We start from the raw sequence: 17,091 nt of genomic DNA, 5'->3' as shown, positions 1-17,091 counted from the left end.
AGAAATATTATTTATTGATATTTGTTTTTATTGTACTTTAAGTTATGGGGTACATGTGCAGATCTTGCAGGATTGTTGCATAGGTACAGACATGCCATGGTAGTTCACTGCCTCCATCCACCATCACCTACATTAGGCATTTCTCCCAATGTTATTCCTCCTCAACCTCTCCACCACCATGCTGTCCCTCCCCTATCCCCCTACCCCCCAACAGACCCCAGAGTGTGATGTTCATGAGTATCACAATTTTCATAAATAATCCAGGCAAACAAAATAACTGCTGTAACATAGTGAGATAAATATTTGTAGGCAATCTGGTCATAATTCAGCATATAAAGTTATATTCAATTAAATAATAGACATTTCATTATTTGGATATCTTCCCGTAAATATATATTTAAGGAAAATATTCTTGCTAAAACAACAAAGACAGTGTGATCTTTTTTTAAAAAAAAAAAAAAGGATAAACAAGTTTTGTCCAATTCAAAGCTTATTTAAAGGTTATGTATAAAATAAGGTAAAAGGAACCAGGTAAAAAGCTTAAAGAGAAATAATTTTGTATATGACAAAATCTTGTGTTTAATCCTAAAATGAAATAAGTGGTTTTTTAAAAAGGAAGGACGTTTAGAACAAACAAAAAAGGTCCAAGCATGTCATGAACAGTCAGTGTAAGTCACAATAAGAGGATTTATATATTTTTAAAAAGTCTATATAGAGAAGATCCAAGATGGCCAAAGAGGAACAGCTCCAGATTGCAGTTCCCAATGGAAACACAGAAGATGAGTGGTCACTGCATTTTCAAACAAATTTTTACTGCCCACAGACCAGGATATTCTCAGGTGGAAAAGCATCATGAGTCTCCAGCACAGGTGTTTCAGCCAGCACAGTGGGTCTACACACAAAAACTCACACAAATCTGGACCCCATTTCAACTGGCGCCTGGAGCACCTGGGAGACAGAGTTGCCCATTCAACTAAAAAAAGAGGGGCTGAAATATAGGTGATCTGACTCGGCAGGTCTGATTCCACAAAGACCAGCAATCTGAAATTCTCTGTACTGAGAGTTTCACAGCAAGCACAGCAGGACCTGGCACAGTCCAGCTTTGTGGGGGGAAGGGCATCTGACATTACTGAGGCAGTCCACCACTACCGAGGCAGTCAGCCATTACTGAGGCAATCCGCCATTACTGAGGCAGTCTACCATTGCAGAGACAGTCCGCCATTACTAAGGCAGACTGCCATTACTGAGGCAATTCTAACTATACCTCTATAAATGAAACTGCAAGGAAGTCACACAGAAGCTGGGCAGACTCCACAGCAGCTCAGCAGAGCCTCTGCTGGCAGACTGTGACTAGGCTACCTCCTCGCTGGGCAGGGCATCCCTGAAAAAAGGCAGCAGCTCATCAGGAACTTATAAATAAAGCCCCACCTTCCTGGGACAGAGCTCCTGGGAAAAAGGGGCATTTGTGAGTTCTGCTGCAGCAGACTTAAATGTACCTGCCCAGCAGTTCTGAATAGAACAATGAAGCTCACAGCTCAGCACTTGAGCTTCTATAAGGGACAGACTGTCTCCTCAAGCAGCTTCCCAACCCCCAAACATCCAAAGAGACACCTCATAAAGGACAGCTCAGGCTGACATCTGGAGGGTATCCTTCTGGGGCAAAGATAACAGAAGAAGAAACTGGCAGCAACCCTCACTGCTCTGAAGCTGCTGCAGGCAATCCCCAGGGAAACAGGGTCTGGAGTGGACCTCCAGCAGTCCTATAGCAGAAGGGCCTGACTCTTAGAAGGAAAACTAAAAGACAGAAAGAAATAAATTCAACATCAACAAAAAGGATGTCCACTCAGAGACACCATCTGAAAGTCACAAACTAAAAAGACCACAGGTAGATAAATCCACAAAGATGGGAAGAAACCAGAGCAAAAAGGATGAAAACACCCAAAACCAGAATGCCTCTCCTCCTCCAAGGGATCACAACTCTTCACGAGCAAGGGACCAAGGCTGGATGGGCAATGAGTCTGATGTATTGACAGAACGGGCTTCAGAAGGTGGGTAATAACAAACTTCTCTAAGCTAAAATAACAGGTTCTAACTCAGTGCAAAGAAACTAAGACTCATGAAAAAAGGTGTGATGAAATGCTAACAAGAATAAACAGCCTAGACAGGAATATAAATTAGTTGAGGGAGCTTAAAAACACAACACAAGAACTTTGTGAAGCATACACAAGTTTCAATAGCCAAATCGACCAAGCAGATGAGAGGATAGCAGAGATTGAATATCAGCTGAATGAAATAAAATGAGAAGGCAAGATTCAAGAAAAAAGAGTAGAAAGAAATGAACAAAGCCTCCAAGAAATATGTGATTATGTGAAAAGACCTGATCTACGTTTGATAAGTGTATCTGATTGTGACAGAGAGAATGATTCAAGCTGGAAAATGCTCTTCAGGATATTATCCAGGAGAATTTCCCCAACCTAGCAAGGCAGGCCAATATTCAAGTCCAGGAAATACAGAGAACAGCACAAAGATATTCCTCAAGAAGAGCAACATCAGGGCACGTAATTGTCAGATTCACCAGGGTTGAAATGAAGGAAAAAATGCTAAGGGCTGCCAGAGAAAAAGGTCAGGTTACCCAAAAGGGAAGCCCAACAGACTCACAGCGGATCTCTCAGCAGAAACCCTACAAGCCAGAAGAGAGTGGAGGCCAATATTCAACATCCTTAAAGAAAAGAACTTTCAACCTAGAATTTCATATCCAGCCAAACTAAGCTTCATAAGCAAAGAAGAAAGAAGGTCCTTATGGACAAGCTATTGCTGAGAGATTTTGTCACCACCACACCTGCCTTACAAGAGATCCTGAAAGAAACACTAAACACAGAAAGGAACAATAAGTACCAGCCACTCCAAAAATGTACAAAATGGTAAAGACCATTGACACAATGAAGAAACTGCATCAACTAATGGGCAAAACAACCAGCTAGCATCAAAATGGCAGGATCAAATTCACACATAACAATATTAACCTTAAATGTAAATGGGCAAAGTGCCCCAATCAAAAGGCATAGACTGGCAAATTGGATAAAAAGTCAAAACCCATTGGTGTGCTGTATCCAAGTAACCCATTTTACATGCAAGGATACACATAGGCTCAAAATAAAGGGATGGAGGAAGATTTACCAAACAAATGGAGAACAAAAAAAAGCAGGAGTTGTAATCCTAGGCTCTGATAAACAGACTTTAAACCAACAAATATCAAAAGAGACAAAGAAGGGCATTACATAATGGTAAAAGGATCAAAGCAACAAGAAAAGCTAATGATACAGAAGCACCCAGATACATAAAGCAAGTTCTTAATGACTACAAAGAGACGTAGACTCCCACACAATAATAGTGGGAGATTTTAACACTCCACTGTCAATATGAGACAGATCAATGAGATAGAAAATTAACAAGGACATCCAGGACTTGAACTCAGATCTGGACTAAACCTAATAGATATTTACAGAACTCTCCACCCCAAATCCACAGATATACATTTTCTCAGCACCACATCACACCTACTCCAAAACAGACCTCCTAATTGGAAGTAAATCACTCCTCAGCAAACGCATAAGAATGGAAATCATAACAAACGGTCTCTCAGACCACAATGCAATCAAATTAGAACTAAGGATTAAGAAACGCACTCAGAACTGCACAACGTCATGGAAGCTGAACAACTGGCTCTTGAATGTTGACTGGATAAACAATGAAATGAAGGCAGAAATAAAGATGTTCTTCAAACCAATGAGAACAAAGACACAACATACCAGAATCTCTGGAACACATTTAAAGTAGGTTCTAGAGGAAAAATTATAGCAATAAATAACCACATGAGAAGAAAGGAAAGATCTAAAATTGGCACCCTATCATCAAAATTGAGAGAGCTAGAGGAGCAAGATCAAAAACACTCAAGCTAGCAGAAGACAAGAAATAACTAAGATCAGAGCAGAACTGAAGGAGATAGAGACACAAAAAAACCCTTCAAGAAATCAAAAAATCCAGTAACTGGTTTTCAGAAAGATCAACAAAATAGACCACTAGCCAGATTAATAAAAAGGAAAGAGAGAATAATCAAATAGATGCAATAAAAAATGATAAAGGGGAAATCACCACAGATTCCACAGAAATACGAACCATCATCAGAGATTACTACAAACAACTCTATGCACAAAAACAAGTAAACCTGGAAGAAATGGATAAATCATGGACACTTGCACCCTCCCAAGCCTAAACCAGGAAGAAGTCGAAACTGTGAATAGACCAATAACGAGGGCTGAATTTGAGGCAGCAATTAATAGCCTACCAACCAAAAAAATACCAGGTCCAGATGGGTTCACAGCCAAATTCTACCAGACATACAAAGAGGAGCTGGAACCAGTCCTTCTGAAACTATTCTAAACAATACAAAAAGAGGAAATCCTTCTCAAATCGTTTTATGAGTATCATCCTGATACCAAAACCTGGCAGAGACTCAACAAGAAAAGAAAACTTCAGGCCAATATCCATGATGAACATAGATGCAAAAATCTTTAATAAAATACTGGCAAACCAATTGCAACAGCACATCAAAAAGCTTATCCATCACAATCAAGTAGGCTTCATCCCAGGGATGCAAGGCTGCTTCAACATACACAAGTCTATAAATGTAATTCACCACATAAACAGAATCAAAGATAAAAATGACAAGATTACCTCAATAGATGCAGAGAAGGCCTGCAACAAAATTCAACAGCACTTTATGCTAAAAACCCTCAATAAACTAGGTTTTGATGGAATGTATCTCAAAATAATAAAAGCTATTTAGGACAAACCCACAGCCAATATCATACTGAATGGGCAAAAACTGGAAGCACTCCCTTTGAAATCTGGCACTAGACAAGGATGCCCTCTCTCACCACTCCTATTCAATATAGTATTGGAAGTTCTAGCCAGAGCAATCAGACAAGAAAAAAGAAATAAAGGGTATTCAATTAGGAGGGAGGAAGTCAAATTGTCTCTATTTGCAGATGACATGTCTGTATATTTAGAAGACCCCATTGTCTCAGCCCCGAATCTCCCAAAACTCATAAGCAACATTGGCAAATTCTCAGGATACAAAATCAACGTGCAAAAATCACAAGCATTCCTACACACCAATAACATACATAAACAGAGCCAAGTCAAGAGTGAACTGCCATTCACAATTGCTTCAAAGAGAATAAAATACCTAGGAATACAACTAACAAATGATGTAAAGGACCTCTTCAAGGAGAACTACAAACCACTGCTCAAGGAAATAAGAGAGGACACAAACAGATGGAAAAACATTCCATGCTCATGGTTAGGAAGAATCAATATTGTGAAAATGGCCATACTTCCCAGGGTAATTTAGAGATTCAATGCTACCCCCATAAAGCTACCTATGACCCCCTTCACAGAAATGGAAAAAAAAACACCTTAAACTTCATATGGAACCAAAAGAGAGCCCGCATAGCCAAGTCAATTCTAAGCAAAAAGAACAGAGTGGGAGGCATCACGTTACCTGACTTCAAACTATACTACAAGGCTACAGTAATCAAAACAGCATGGTACTGGTACCAAAACAGAGATATAGACCAATGGAACAGAACAGAGGCCTCGGAGACAATGTCACACATCTATGAACATCTGATCTTTGACAAACCTGACAAAAACAAGCAATGGGGAAAGAATTCCCTGTTGAATAAATGGTGTTGGGAAAACTGGTTAGCCATGTGCAGAAAGCAGAAACTGGACCCCTTCCTGACACCTTACACTAAGATTAACTCCAAATGGAATAAATACTTAAACATAAGAGCTAACACCATAAAAACCCTAGAAGGAAACCTAGGCAAAACCATTCAGGACATAGGCATAGGCAAGGACTTCATGACTAAAACACCAAAAGCATTGGCAGCAAAAGCCAAAATAGACAAATGGGATCTAATTAAACACCACATTAGAGTGAATTGGCAACCAACAGAATGGGAAAAAATTTTTGCAATCTACCCATCTGACAAAAGAATTATATCCAGAATTTACAAAGAACAAAAACAGATTTACAAGAAAACAAACAAATAAAACCATTCAAAAGTGGACAATGGATATGAACAGACACTTTTCAAAAGAAGACATATATGAGGCCAACAAACATAGGAAAAATGCTCATCATGATTGGTCATCAGAGAAATGCAAATCAAAACTACATTGAGATACCATCTCACACCAGTTAGAATGGTGATCATTAAAAAATCTGCAGACAATAGATGCTGGAGAGGATTTGGAGAAATAGGAACACTTTTACACTGTTGGTGGGAGTGTAAATTATTTCAACCATTGTGGAAAACAGTGTGGCAATTCCTCAAGGACCTAGAAATAGAAATTCCATTTGACCCAGCAATCCCATTACTGGGTATATATCCAAAGGATTATAAATTATCCTATTATAAAGCCACATGCACATGTATGTTCATTGCAGCACTGTTTACAATAGCAAAGACTTGGAAGCAACCCAAATGCCCATCAATGATAGACTGGACAGGGAAAATGTGGCATATATATACCATGGAATACTATGCAGCCATAAAAAACGATGAGTTCGTGTCCTTTGTAGGGACATGGATGGACCTGGAAACCAACATTCTCAGCAAACTGACACAAGAAAAGAAAATCAAACACCGCATGTTCTCACTCACAGATGGGTGTTGAACAATGAGAACCCATGGACATAGGGAGGGAAGCATCACACACTGAGGTCTGTTGGGGGGCACTAGGGGAGGGACAGTGGAAGATAGGAAGTTGGGTGGGGATAACATGGGGTGAAATGCCAGATATATTTAATGGGGATGGAGGCAGCAAACCACATTGCCATGTTGCAACAATCCTGCATGTTCTTCACATGTACCCCAGAACCTAAAGTGCAATTAAAAAATATATATATATATAATTAAGTTTTCGTTAGCTTAGGGAAAAAACTGAGATAAAAATTTTTAAGTTAAGGTAATTACCTCCATGTATCTTCCTGTATATGCTTTTAAAGTCCTTGTAACATTGAATCACAAGGCTTTAACTCCTGGGTCTAAAAAGAACAGCCAAGTCCTGCTGAATTTTAAATAGTGACAGCAATTAAAGCTTCATCTTCAGGCCCTGTAGATGCCAATCAAAATAAACTGCATTCCTGAGACATAGGGCAAGAAATTCAAGCTATTCAACTCCTCAAGGCCCAGGGACTATCTCCAAAGAGTTGAGCATGTAAGAGTGTAAGGGCTGATTTTGTAAGATAAAATGAGTTTAGTTTCTCTATAAAGTAATCATTAATGTCAAAGGCACACTGATGCAAAACCAGTATACGGACCCCTGTGTCAGATTTACAAGGTTTTCTTGAAGCATTAACCAACTCCTTAATAAAGGTTATAAGAGGCTTTAGGAAGTTATATGTTATAATCGATTAAATGTTATAGGTTGTTTATAAATTTTAAAATAACAAATGTAACTGGCTTCGTGCTGTTTTTATTAGGGCTTCTTGTTTAGAAAATTAAGTTTCTTCTCTCAAAGAATGAAGGTTTTCACTTTTTTGGAAGTCTTTGACTTCCACTTCAGTTAAATAAATGGCTTTATGATTACCTGTAATCCTATTTTGTAATATCAAGTATTTAAAACCTTTTATGTCTGACAAACTTTCCAAAATTGAATTATAAATTAAATCTTTTTCTAACCTAGTTAATTCTTTAAGATAGTAGGTTCCCCTAAGTCCAAAAATGACACAATTTGGCTTATTTGGTAAAAACATTAAACAGAAGGCATTGCCAAATATGAAGGTGTGTTGTTTCCTTTGGGTTTTATTTCCATAAATATGTATTGGTGTGTGTTCCAAAATTATGGGAAACTCCTATAATTTAATATAATTGAGTGTACTTATCAGTAATAATCATATTGTATGCCACAGAAGTAATAAATTTCCTTGTCAATTGTGTCTTTTGACTATGGCTGGCTTAAAACATTGTTCATCCATGGAAAATTGTTGCCTTGTTTTGGTCGTTTTTAGAAGGTGGTTTTATAATCAGCTATAAAACTACTCCAACAGGTTATCTTAAATGCGGGTTTCTGATAACTTGGAAATTGTGACATTAGAATAGAGGAAAAACTTTCAGGACTCAGAGAGCTAAAATGTTAATGAGTTTCAAGCAGAACAGGAATTAACAACATGGACTGACCGAATCTTTTTAACTTTTTACTTAAAATATTTGCTGATCCTTTGTTTTTTGAAGTCTTAAAACTTTTCTTTTGAAATATTGATAGCTTTTAACAATTTAGTATACTCCTATGAACAAAATTTTGAGCACGTTTGTCTCTCCCTACCTGATTTCTCCAGAATTCATAAACTGTAAGTATTCTTAACTTACGGCAATACACTTACTTGCATAAGTGCAATGAGAATCTGTTTTAATTTGTAACAGCATACAATTGGATAAATTGTTCACACTTAGGTTTTGAGTTCAGTAGGAAAAGAAGGAGTTTTAACAAATTAGGCGATGACAATAAGAAAAAAATAAGTTTCACATATTTTCATATGTTTCAATGGATAATATTGCAGTGTAAATACATTTTAACAGGCTCCAGGCACAAATGTGTAAAAAGGTATCCTCTATATTTTGCCTAAACTGTACTGAATTTCTATATTAAGCCTCCACTCATGGCTGAAAACAGAATAAATTCAGATAAACTCAGACTCAGTCAACTTAGAGTTTTTTTCCTTCTTTCCCTAGTCTAACATTGGTATTTTATGTGGAGTAGCGGGCAGCAGGAGGAAAGCATACTGGTATAGTTCTATTGTCTATCCTTGATGGAAACTATTCAAGTGCACAGCACCTTTTTGGGGTATTTTCATGCTGGTATCAGTTGAGGCTTCATGTTCACAATGGTCATGAGATCTATGCTGACATCCACTACTGCATACCACAACCGTAAAATCGTAAGGACACTTACTGCCTGTGGGGTTTGCTCTCACTCATTCTCCACTTCTAATCTCTTTTTCACCCTTCTCACTCATTAGTTTGTCCAACATGGCAGCGCTGAAGATCTTAAGATTGGACCCAGGCTAGGGGACCCCAAGCTCACTCTTGAGCAATAGGGAATAGTCTCTGCTGGCTGATGAGAATTCAGTTAACCTCTCCAGTATATGAAAACAATGCTAAAGAGTTTTAAACATGTAGATAGCCTTGAAACAAACAATTTCTCTTCTGATTATTCTAAGAAAATGTTAGGTACCCATGCAAAGATTCCTGTGCAAGAACATTCTATAAATAATTATTTAAGTAAAAAGTTGAAAACAGATGAAATGCCATCAACTGGCAAGTGAATAAATGAACTGTGATGCATTCAGATAATGAATTTTTATTCAGCCATTAAATATAATTGAGAATTATTTTGTTTGTTTTTGAATAGAGAAATAGGTACATAATATGTTCAGTGATGAAAAATAGCAAATATCAGTAATTTGATTATTATTATTTATTTATTTATTTATTTTGAGATGGAGTTTCCCTCTTGTTACCCAGGCTGGAGTGCAATGGCATGATCTTGGCTCACCACAACTTCCACCTCCTGGGTTCAGACAATTCTCCTGCCTCAGCCTCCTGAGTAGCTGGGATTATAGGCACGTGCCACCATGCCCAGCTAATTTTTGGTATTTTTAGTAGAGATGTGGTTTCACCATGTTGACCAGGATGGTCTCAATCTCTTGACCTCATGATCCACCCGCCTTTGCCTCCCAAAGGGCTGGGATTACAGGCTTGAGCCACCGCGCCCAGCCCAATAATTTTATTATTGAACAAAAATCTGTTTAATCTAAAGGCTCTGGTGGACAAGTGGCCTGACTTTAATACACGCCATTGGGAACAGGTCTCTTTGTGTACAGATAAAAGAAAGTCTGGAAAGAGAGGACAGTAAATCTTATAATAAAGAATGTTGTTCTTAAAATAATTTTATTTGTTTGAATATTTTGCTATATGCATATATGATTTATATTTGATGAGAAGGAAAATCTTTTGTCATTTGAAGTGAAAATAAATGAAGATTGTTTGACCTAGATTCTCTGGCTCTTTTGTATCATAAAATGTCATGATTTTATAAAAATAATTATTGTCCTAGTCAAGCAAGAAACTCTGCTGTCCTTTTTCAATAAACCAACCCTTTCAATTTCTTGGGATCCTGCAGGTTTATGGAACTGTCTTCCATATGAACCATGGAAATCCGTTCAACCTAAAGGCTCTGGTGGACAAGTGGCCTGATTTTAATACAGTGGTTGTCTGCCCTCGGGAGCAGGTAAGGTTCCATGTGTGAATATTCTTCTATATTTATATTAGCCATGTGTCTATTACATTATTAGCAATATGGTAGAACCAGGGCATGCGGAAGTAAATCATAGTGATAGTCAACAAGTCCTCATCCCCAAGAAGTTCAGAGTCTGGAAGACAAGATAGATAAACAGATAAATTAAAATTCAGTATGAAGTATGCAAGAACAGAAGATAAACAGGATACAGAGATAAGCCAAGTATAACCAGATTAAACTATGGAAGTCAAAGATGGGGCTACCAGATAAGTTCAATACACTTCTTGGTGGAGATTTCATCTGAACTGGATTTTATAGGAAAACATGTTTCATCAGGATTACAAGGAAAAGTGGACAGTCTAAACAGAGAAAATATCGAGGGCACAGATATGAATTTGTAAAAAAGGCTATGAGTTGGAGTGACTATTGTATTAATCTATTCTCATGCACTAATAAAGATATATCTGAGACAGAGTAATTTATAAACAAAAGAGATTTAATTGACTCACAGTTCAGCATAACTGGGGAGGCCTCAGGAAACTTACAGTCCTGGCAGAAGGGGAAGCAAACACATCTTTCTTCACATAGTGGTGGGAGAAAGCATGACAGCAGAGCAAAGAGGGAAGCCCATTATAAAACCATCAGATTTCACGAACACTTACTATCACAAGAACAGAGTGGGTGAAACCACCCCCATGATTTAATCTCCATCTGTTCTCTCCCATTACATGTGGGGATAATGGGAACTACAATTCAAGGTGAGATTTGGGTGAGGACACAGTCAAACCATATCAACTATGAAGAGAAAAATTACAATGCTAGAACTTCTATATACATTTGAGGAAACACTTAAAAATTAGTGAAACTAAACAATTAACACATTTCAAGATAAAAATGCATAAGCTTATTTCAAACATCAGAAAACACAATTTTAATACTAATAGTTATTTAAAAATCACTAAACAATATATACTTACCATTTTTGTGGTGAGAACATTTAAAAGCTACTCTCTTAGCAATTTTCAAGAATATAATACATTGTTACTATAGTCACCAAGTTGTACAATACTTCTCTTGAACTTATTTCTCCTATTATAACTATCATAATTGGAATTTTGTATCTTTAACATCCCCTAATTCCTTCACTCTCCCCCACCTTACCTGCTGATAACTACCATTCTACTCTCTACTTCTATGAGTTCAATTTTTTTACATTCTACATACAAGGGAGATCATGAGGTATCTGTCTTTCTGTGTTTGGCTTATTTCACTTAGTACAGGGTCCTCCAGATTCAACATATGTGAAGTAATGCATATGCTAATTATCCTGATTTAGCCATTTCAAATGTATACATATTTCATACAACATATTGTTGATAAATATACATAATTTTGTATTTGCCAATTAAAAAATAAACAATATAGAAAATGAAGAAATTTATGGTAGTAAAAACTAAACTGAAATAAAATTATTTGATCTTTTAAACGTGGTCTTAACAACAGAATATGTCAGTGGTATCATTGCTGACTTGTAAGTGTAGTTTTTTGTGCAACGTTTTCCAACTTTTTAAAAAGTATTTAAATTCTATAGTAGTTGCGGTAATATTTTCAACTGCCTTCTTCCTGTAAATAATTGCATCTGATATTTACAAATTTGAGGCTCTCTTTCGGAATAAGTGGATTGTTTTTTTCTCTGACACTACAATCGGTTTAACCAATGTATTTTTTTAAAGAAAGCATTTCGAATTGGTTTTTAATCTTCTTTGGTATCAGTATCAAGTTTCTTACTGTCATGGTCATAGTTTGTGTATTGTACAAGTATTTGAACTGTAGTAAAATTTATTCTTGCAACATAAGCTTTCCCTTGTCAATCGCTTTTCTTTTCTTCCTGTTGAGGATGATGGTGGTAAGAAGAATGCTTTCTAAATGGGTATGTCTTTGATTTGAAATTTTAATGTGATATATGGATAGAGAATAGTATTGTTCTGGAATTTTCCAACACAAATTGAATAGTTGAATCTTGATCTTTATCTTATTATTTAAATAATTCCAAAATAATTATATGCATACAAACACACATTCAGATTAAGTAAATAAGTTCTAATGTTAGACATAGGGTGACTATAGTTAACAGCAATGTACTGTATATTTCAAAGTAGATTGAAGGAGGACGTGAAATGTTCTCGACACATGGAAATAATAAATACTTCAGGTGATGAAGACCATGACTTTATCATTAAACATTCTATGCACATAACAAAATATTACACATACCCCATACATTTTTACAAATATAATGCATCAATAAAAAATAATTGTGATGCACCAATAAAAGTACCAATATTTTATTACTTAGAAATGTCACAGTATTAAATTTTATGTCATCATAAAATATAAAGATGTGTTGCATTTCCATTTTCCTAATGATAACAGGATATGACAGATGACCTTGATCACTATACCAATAGTTACCAAATCTACTCCAAAGACCCCCAAAACTGTCAGGAATTCCTTGGATCACCAGAACTCATCAACTGGAAACAGCATTTACAGATTCAAAGTAAGTAAGAGGAATGGGATGTGTGCTGACTCACTTATGTGTCCTGAGCAAGTTTTCATTGGACGTATATGTCCTTCTTCCAAGCTCTAGACTCTCAACCTGTGGTCAATTTGGTTACTGAGCTGTAACTGCATCTGTAAAAGCAGACAGTGTGGGGAAAATTTGCAAAGAATGGCCTTCATAAAGCGAACCATAATATAATTCCTTTGTACCAAGGATTTATGACATATTTTGCAGCTATATCCAGAACTTTTAGGGTAATTGGATACCAGAGAAGAACCTCTCCTCTGGCTTTCTATTCCTGGAATAAAAATTAAAGCTTATTTGGCCATAGAACACTTCCCAGGTCACCAAGAACAACTGTCATGGTTCCAACTATACTCTCTGGAGATTCCCTAAGACGGCATTTGCCTATTAACATGCTATGTCATCTTAGCCAAGTGATTTAACCTCTCTAAGCTCATGTTCCTCATATATAAAAATGAGGAAAATGTTACCTAAAACACAAGGCACTGAAAATAATAAATGAAAGTTTGACTAGGAAGTGCTTAGTGTAATACTTGGATGTGTTAGTTACTGTTTGCTGCATAGCAAACCTAATAATTCTGTGACTCAACCATTTGGACTGAGCTTTGCAAGGCAGTTATTCTGCTGATCTCATCTGGGTTTACTCATCTAGCTGTAGTTGATGGGTAGACCATGGCTGGTTGCTCTGACATGGCCTCACTCACATGCATGAATGACAGGCTGTCAGTTCATGCCAACTGGTGACTGTGGTGACACCCTGATGGCAATATGTGTATCTAGCAGGCTAGCCCAGGCCTATCTTTATGGCATTGGTTTTAATGTCATTGGTCTTAACCAGGAGTAAAAACAAAGGGAAAGTCCCAATGGGGCAGGTACTTTTAAGCTTCTCCTTGCATTAAATTTGCTCTTTCCATTGATGAAAGCAAGTCAATGTGGCCAAGGTAAGTTGCAGTGGAGGGGACTATCCTAGGGAATGGATACCAGGAGATATGGGCAAATTGTGGGTTATTGCCTCATATTATTATACTAGGAACATAGCTTAGTAGATGTTAGCTAAATTTTTTTTTTAATTTATCTACTTGGATTATCAAAACTAGTGATTATGCAGCCTAGAAAACTTTGTTCCAGTGCAGATACAGCTGTTAATAACACGATAGTTACTGAATCCATCCCTGAGCATGTTTTCACTAAGGTAAAACAGGAAAAATTACACAAATCTTCACTATGTGACACGGGTCACACAGTGGCAACACCAAGCCCAGAATCAAGACTTTATGATACTAAATCCCAGACACTTCTTTCTCCCACTGCAGAACTTCTCTCTAGAATGTACCTAAACCATTACATCTCTCTTTATAATGCCATCTAGGTTCACAGCCTAGCCTGAATGAGGCTATACAAAATCTTGCAGCCATTAAGTCCTTCAAAGTCAAACAAACACAATGCATCCTCTATATGCCGTTTGAAATAGCCAAGAAACTGGCTCCTTTCCTGCTGGAATCAAAGAATATATCGCCCAGTGGTGTCAAAACCAAGACCATGTGAGTTTGATAAAATCCACTCTATACCACTCACACCTCTCAAGTAACCTCCCAACTTCTTTTCCTGCGTTCACCCTGGCCTTCCTACAATCAATGTTGTAAAAAGAAATCAGAATTATGTTTTTTAAAAGTGTAACTCAGAACATGTTTCTCTCCTGTTTAAAAGGCTCCACCATCTCCCTTCTCATCTAGAATAAATCAGACTTCTGGCTACCACTTGGACCTTTCTTGCCCTGCCTGATTTCTTCCTCCAACAACTTCGACCTTCACTCTGTGACTCTTTCATCACAAGCTCATGTGTATTCCAGGACTTCACATTCATTATTTCTTCTGTCTACTCTGTCTCTCAAGACCATAGAGGTCAGAACAAATACAAACCTTTATATTAATATTTGGTTTTCTTCTTGGACCCTCCATAGCAACCAAGAGATGTTTAAACTCTCATCCATGGATGTTACCCATGCTGACTTGGTGAATAAATTCTGGTATTTTGGTGGTAATGAGAGGAGCCAGAGATTCATTGAGCGCTGCATTCGGACCTTTCCCAGCTCCTGTCTCCTAGGGCCTGAGGGGACCCCTGTGTGCTGGAGTCTAATGGACCACACTGGAGAGATGAGAATGGCAGGAACCTTGCCTGAATACCGGCAGCAGGGCTTTGTGACTTATGTCATCTATTCCCAGTGCCAGAACTTGATCAAACTTGGCTTTCCCATCTATTCTCACGTAGACTACAAAAACGAAGCTATGCAAAGAATGAGTTACAACCTGCAGCATATTCCCATTCCCAGAAGCTGGAACCAGTGGAACTGTGTGCCTCTGTGATGCCAGCCCTGAACATAAAACAGCGTTGGGCAGCCCTGGGCATATAACTGGAGGAGTGAATACTGGGTGAAAAGAAAGAATAGATTGTAATCAGCAGAAAAGGAGTAGGCACCGTTTGGGCTCTGGGGAAGCAGTGTGATGGTCTACAGGATCACCGTGGTCCCTGCACTCACAGGTTCTCAGTAGGAAGCAGGCCCAGGTCCTCTTACATTGGACCTATGTAATGTAGCTCCCCACACTTCCAGGGCCTCGATGACACTTCATCTGATACATATTGCTCCAAATGACTTCTCCTGGAATCCCTAGTTCCTCAGTTTCAAGACCCTTGCCAGTTTTTCTGGGAGCTAGGAAGAAGGGAATAATATTTTCTGAGCACGATGACTTACTTCTTTCCATTTCTAAAGCCTTTCCGTGACGATCAACAGGTGGACTCTCCTCAATAGTCTTTAGAGATTATCCTCTCCTGTTACTGCTACTTTATAGGTACATTAAATATACTAGTCACAAATATATATGGGATATTAGGCTAAATACAATATATATGATATAGCAGGGAATGTTATTAGAAGAAATACCAACTGATGATATCCTATCCTATAACAGCTCCTACTCCAGGAAAAAAGATCCAGTGTTGTTTCTAAGGATGAGCTTCCAAAATCCACCACAACTCCTAAACAATAAAGAAAGTTTTGTGTTTGACTGTATATAATTTTGATTGTGTTTGCTCAAGTCAAGTGGTTCATCATGGTGACAGCATAAAAGGAATGAGTGTATGAAAACAGGAAGGTGGGAGCACCTTGACCCAGGGATTGGAATATTTATTGAGGAGAGAGAGGAGTTGAGGAGAGAAGAGACAGCATGAATTCCTGCATGTCCAATTATCCTCAGCACGTTACTCATCTTAGTTTGTCCTGCTGTAACCAAAGACCTGAGACTGGGTAATTTATAAATAACAGTGTCTGAACTTAATTATTGATTTGAAATAATTATAAAATAATTAAAAATTTATTTATCACAGTCTGGAGGCTAGAAGTCTAAAACCAAAGTGCCAGCAGGTTTGATGTCTGGTGAGAATCCAGTCCCTGCCTGCAAGGTGGTACACATTGCTGTGTTCTTTGTAGGGGATGAACACTGTGTCCTCACAAGACAGAAAGACAGAAGAGCAAAAAGGGGACCAGCTAATTTCCTCCAGTCCTTTTTCCTTCAGGAACTAATCCCATCCATAAGGGTAGAGTCCTCATGACATAATTATCTCCTAAAGACTCTATCTCTTAATACTGTTGCATTGAGAATTAAGTTTCAACATGAATTTTGGAGGAGACACAAACATTCCAATTATAGCATTACTTCAGAATGCCTGAATTCTACAAAGTTTATTTAATAGTCTCATACAAGAATCAGTTGGTGGGGAACAGGAGAGATAATCTTTCAGGTTGCAACAGATTAGGACTATTCCTTTTTTTTTTTTAACTGTGCTGCTCTCAGTTACCTCGGACTCCTTAGAACCCAAAGGCACCAGCAGCAAAGGCCAGGAAAGAGCAAACACCGCAGCCTGTCCCTCCCTTTGGGAGTTTCGTCTCAAGAAGGTGTAGAGCTGGTGTTGGCCTCAGGACACTGGTGGTAGGCAGCTGGAATCCCAGACCAGTGAGTCTTATCCTGTGAAGTGCTGTGAAAGCAAGGCTTGAAAGCTGCAGCTGCTCAGCTCCCTGAACTCAGCCTCTTTCCTGGGGGTATGTTAAAAAGGCTAATTTCCTCCTTTGCTGGAGCTTC

General features: G+C 37.9%; 1 protein-coding gene across 3 annotated transcripts in view; it reads left to right on the top strand.

Moving 5' to 3' along the window:
* GLYAT (glycine-N-acyltransferase) overlaps positions 1-16,023 on the top strand; it is a 182,317-nt gene extending 166,294 nt beyond the window's left edge. For all 3 annotated transcript variants that reach the window (XM_078341104.1, XM_002755309.7, XM_035262781.3), the window contains 4 exons: positions 10,255-10,362; positions 12,805-12,931; positions 14,328-14,499; positions 14,919-16,023. In XM_078341104.1, coding sequence (XP_078197230.1) covers positions 10,255-10,362; positions 12,805-12,931; positions 14,328-14,499; positions 14,919-15,321 — 810 coding nt within the window. In that variant the 3' untranslated portion in view covers positions 15,322-16,023. The remainder of the gene's footprint in view (positions 1-10,254; positions 10,363-12,804; positions 12,932-14,327; positions 14,500-14,918) is intronic.
* Positions 16,024-17,091: the final 1,068 nt, after the last annotated feature.

This window comes from Callithrix jacchus, chromosome 10, assembly GCF_049354715.1.
Source record: "Callithrix jacchus isolate 240 chromosome 10, calJac240_pri, whole genome shotgun sequence".
NCBI classification, from domain to species: Eukaryota; Metazoa; Chordata; class Mammalia; order Primates; family Cebidae; genus Callithrix; species Callithrix jacchus.
Note: the sequence above shows the minus strand (reverse complement) of the source record. Positions and strands in the feature narration are given on the sequence as shown.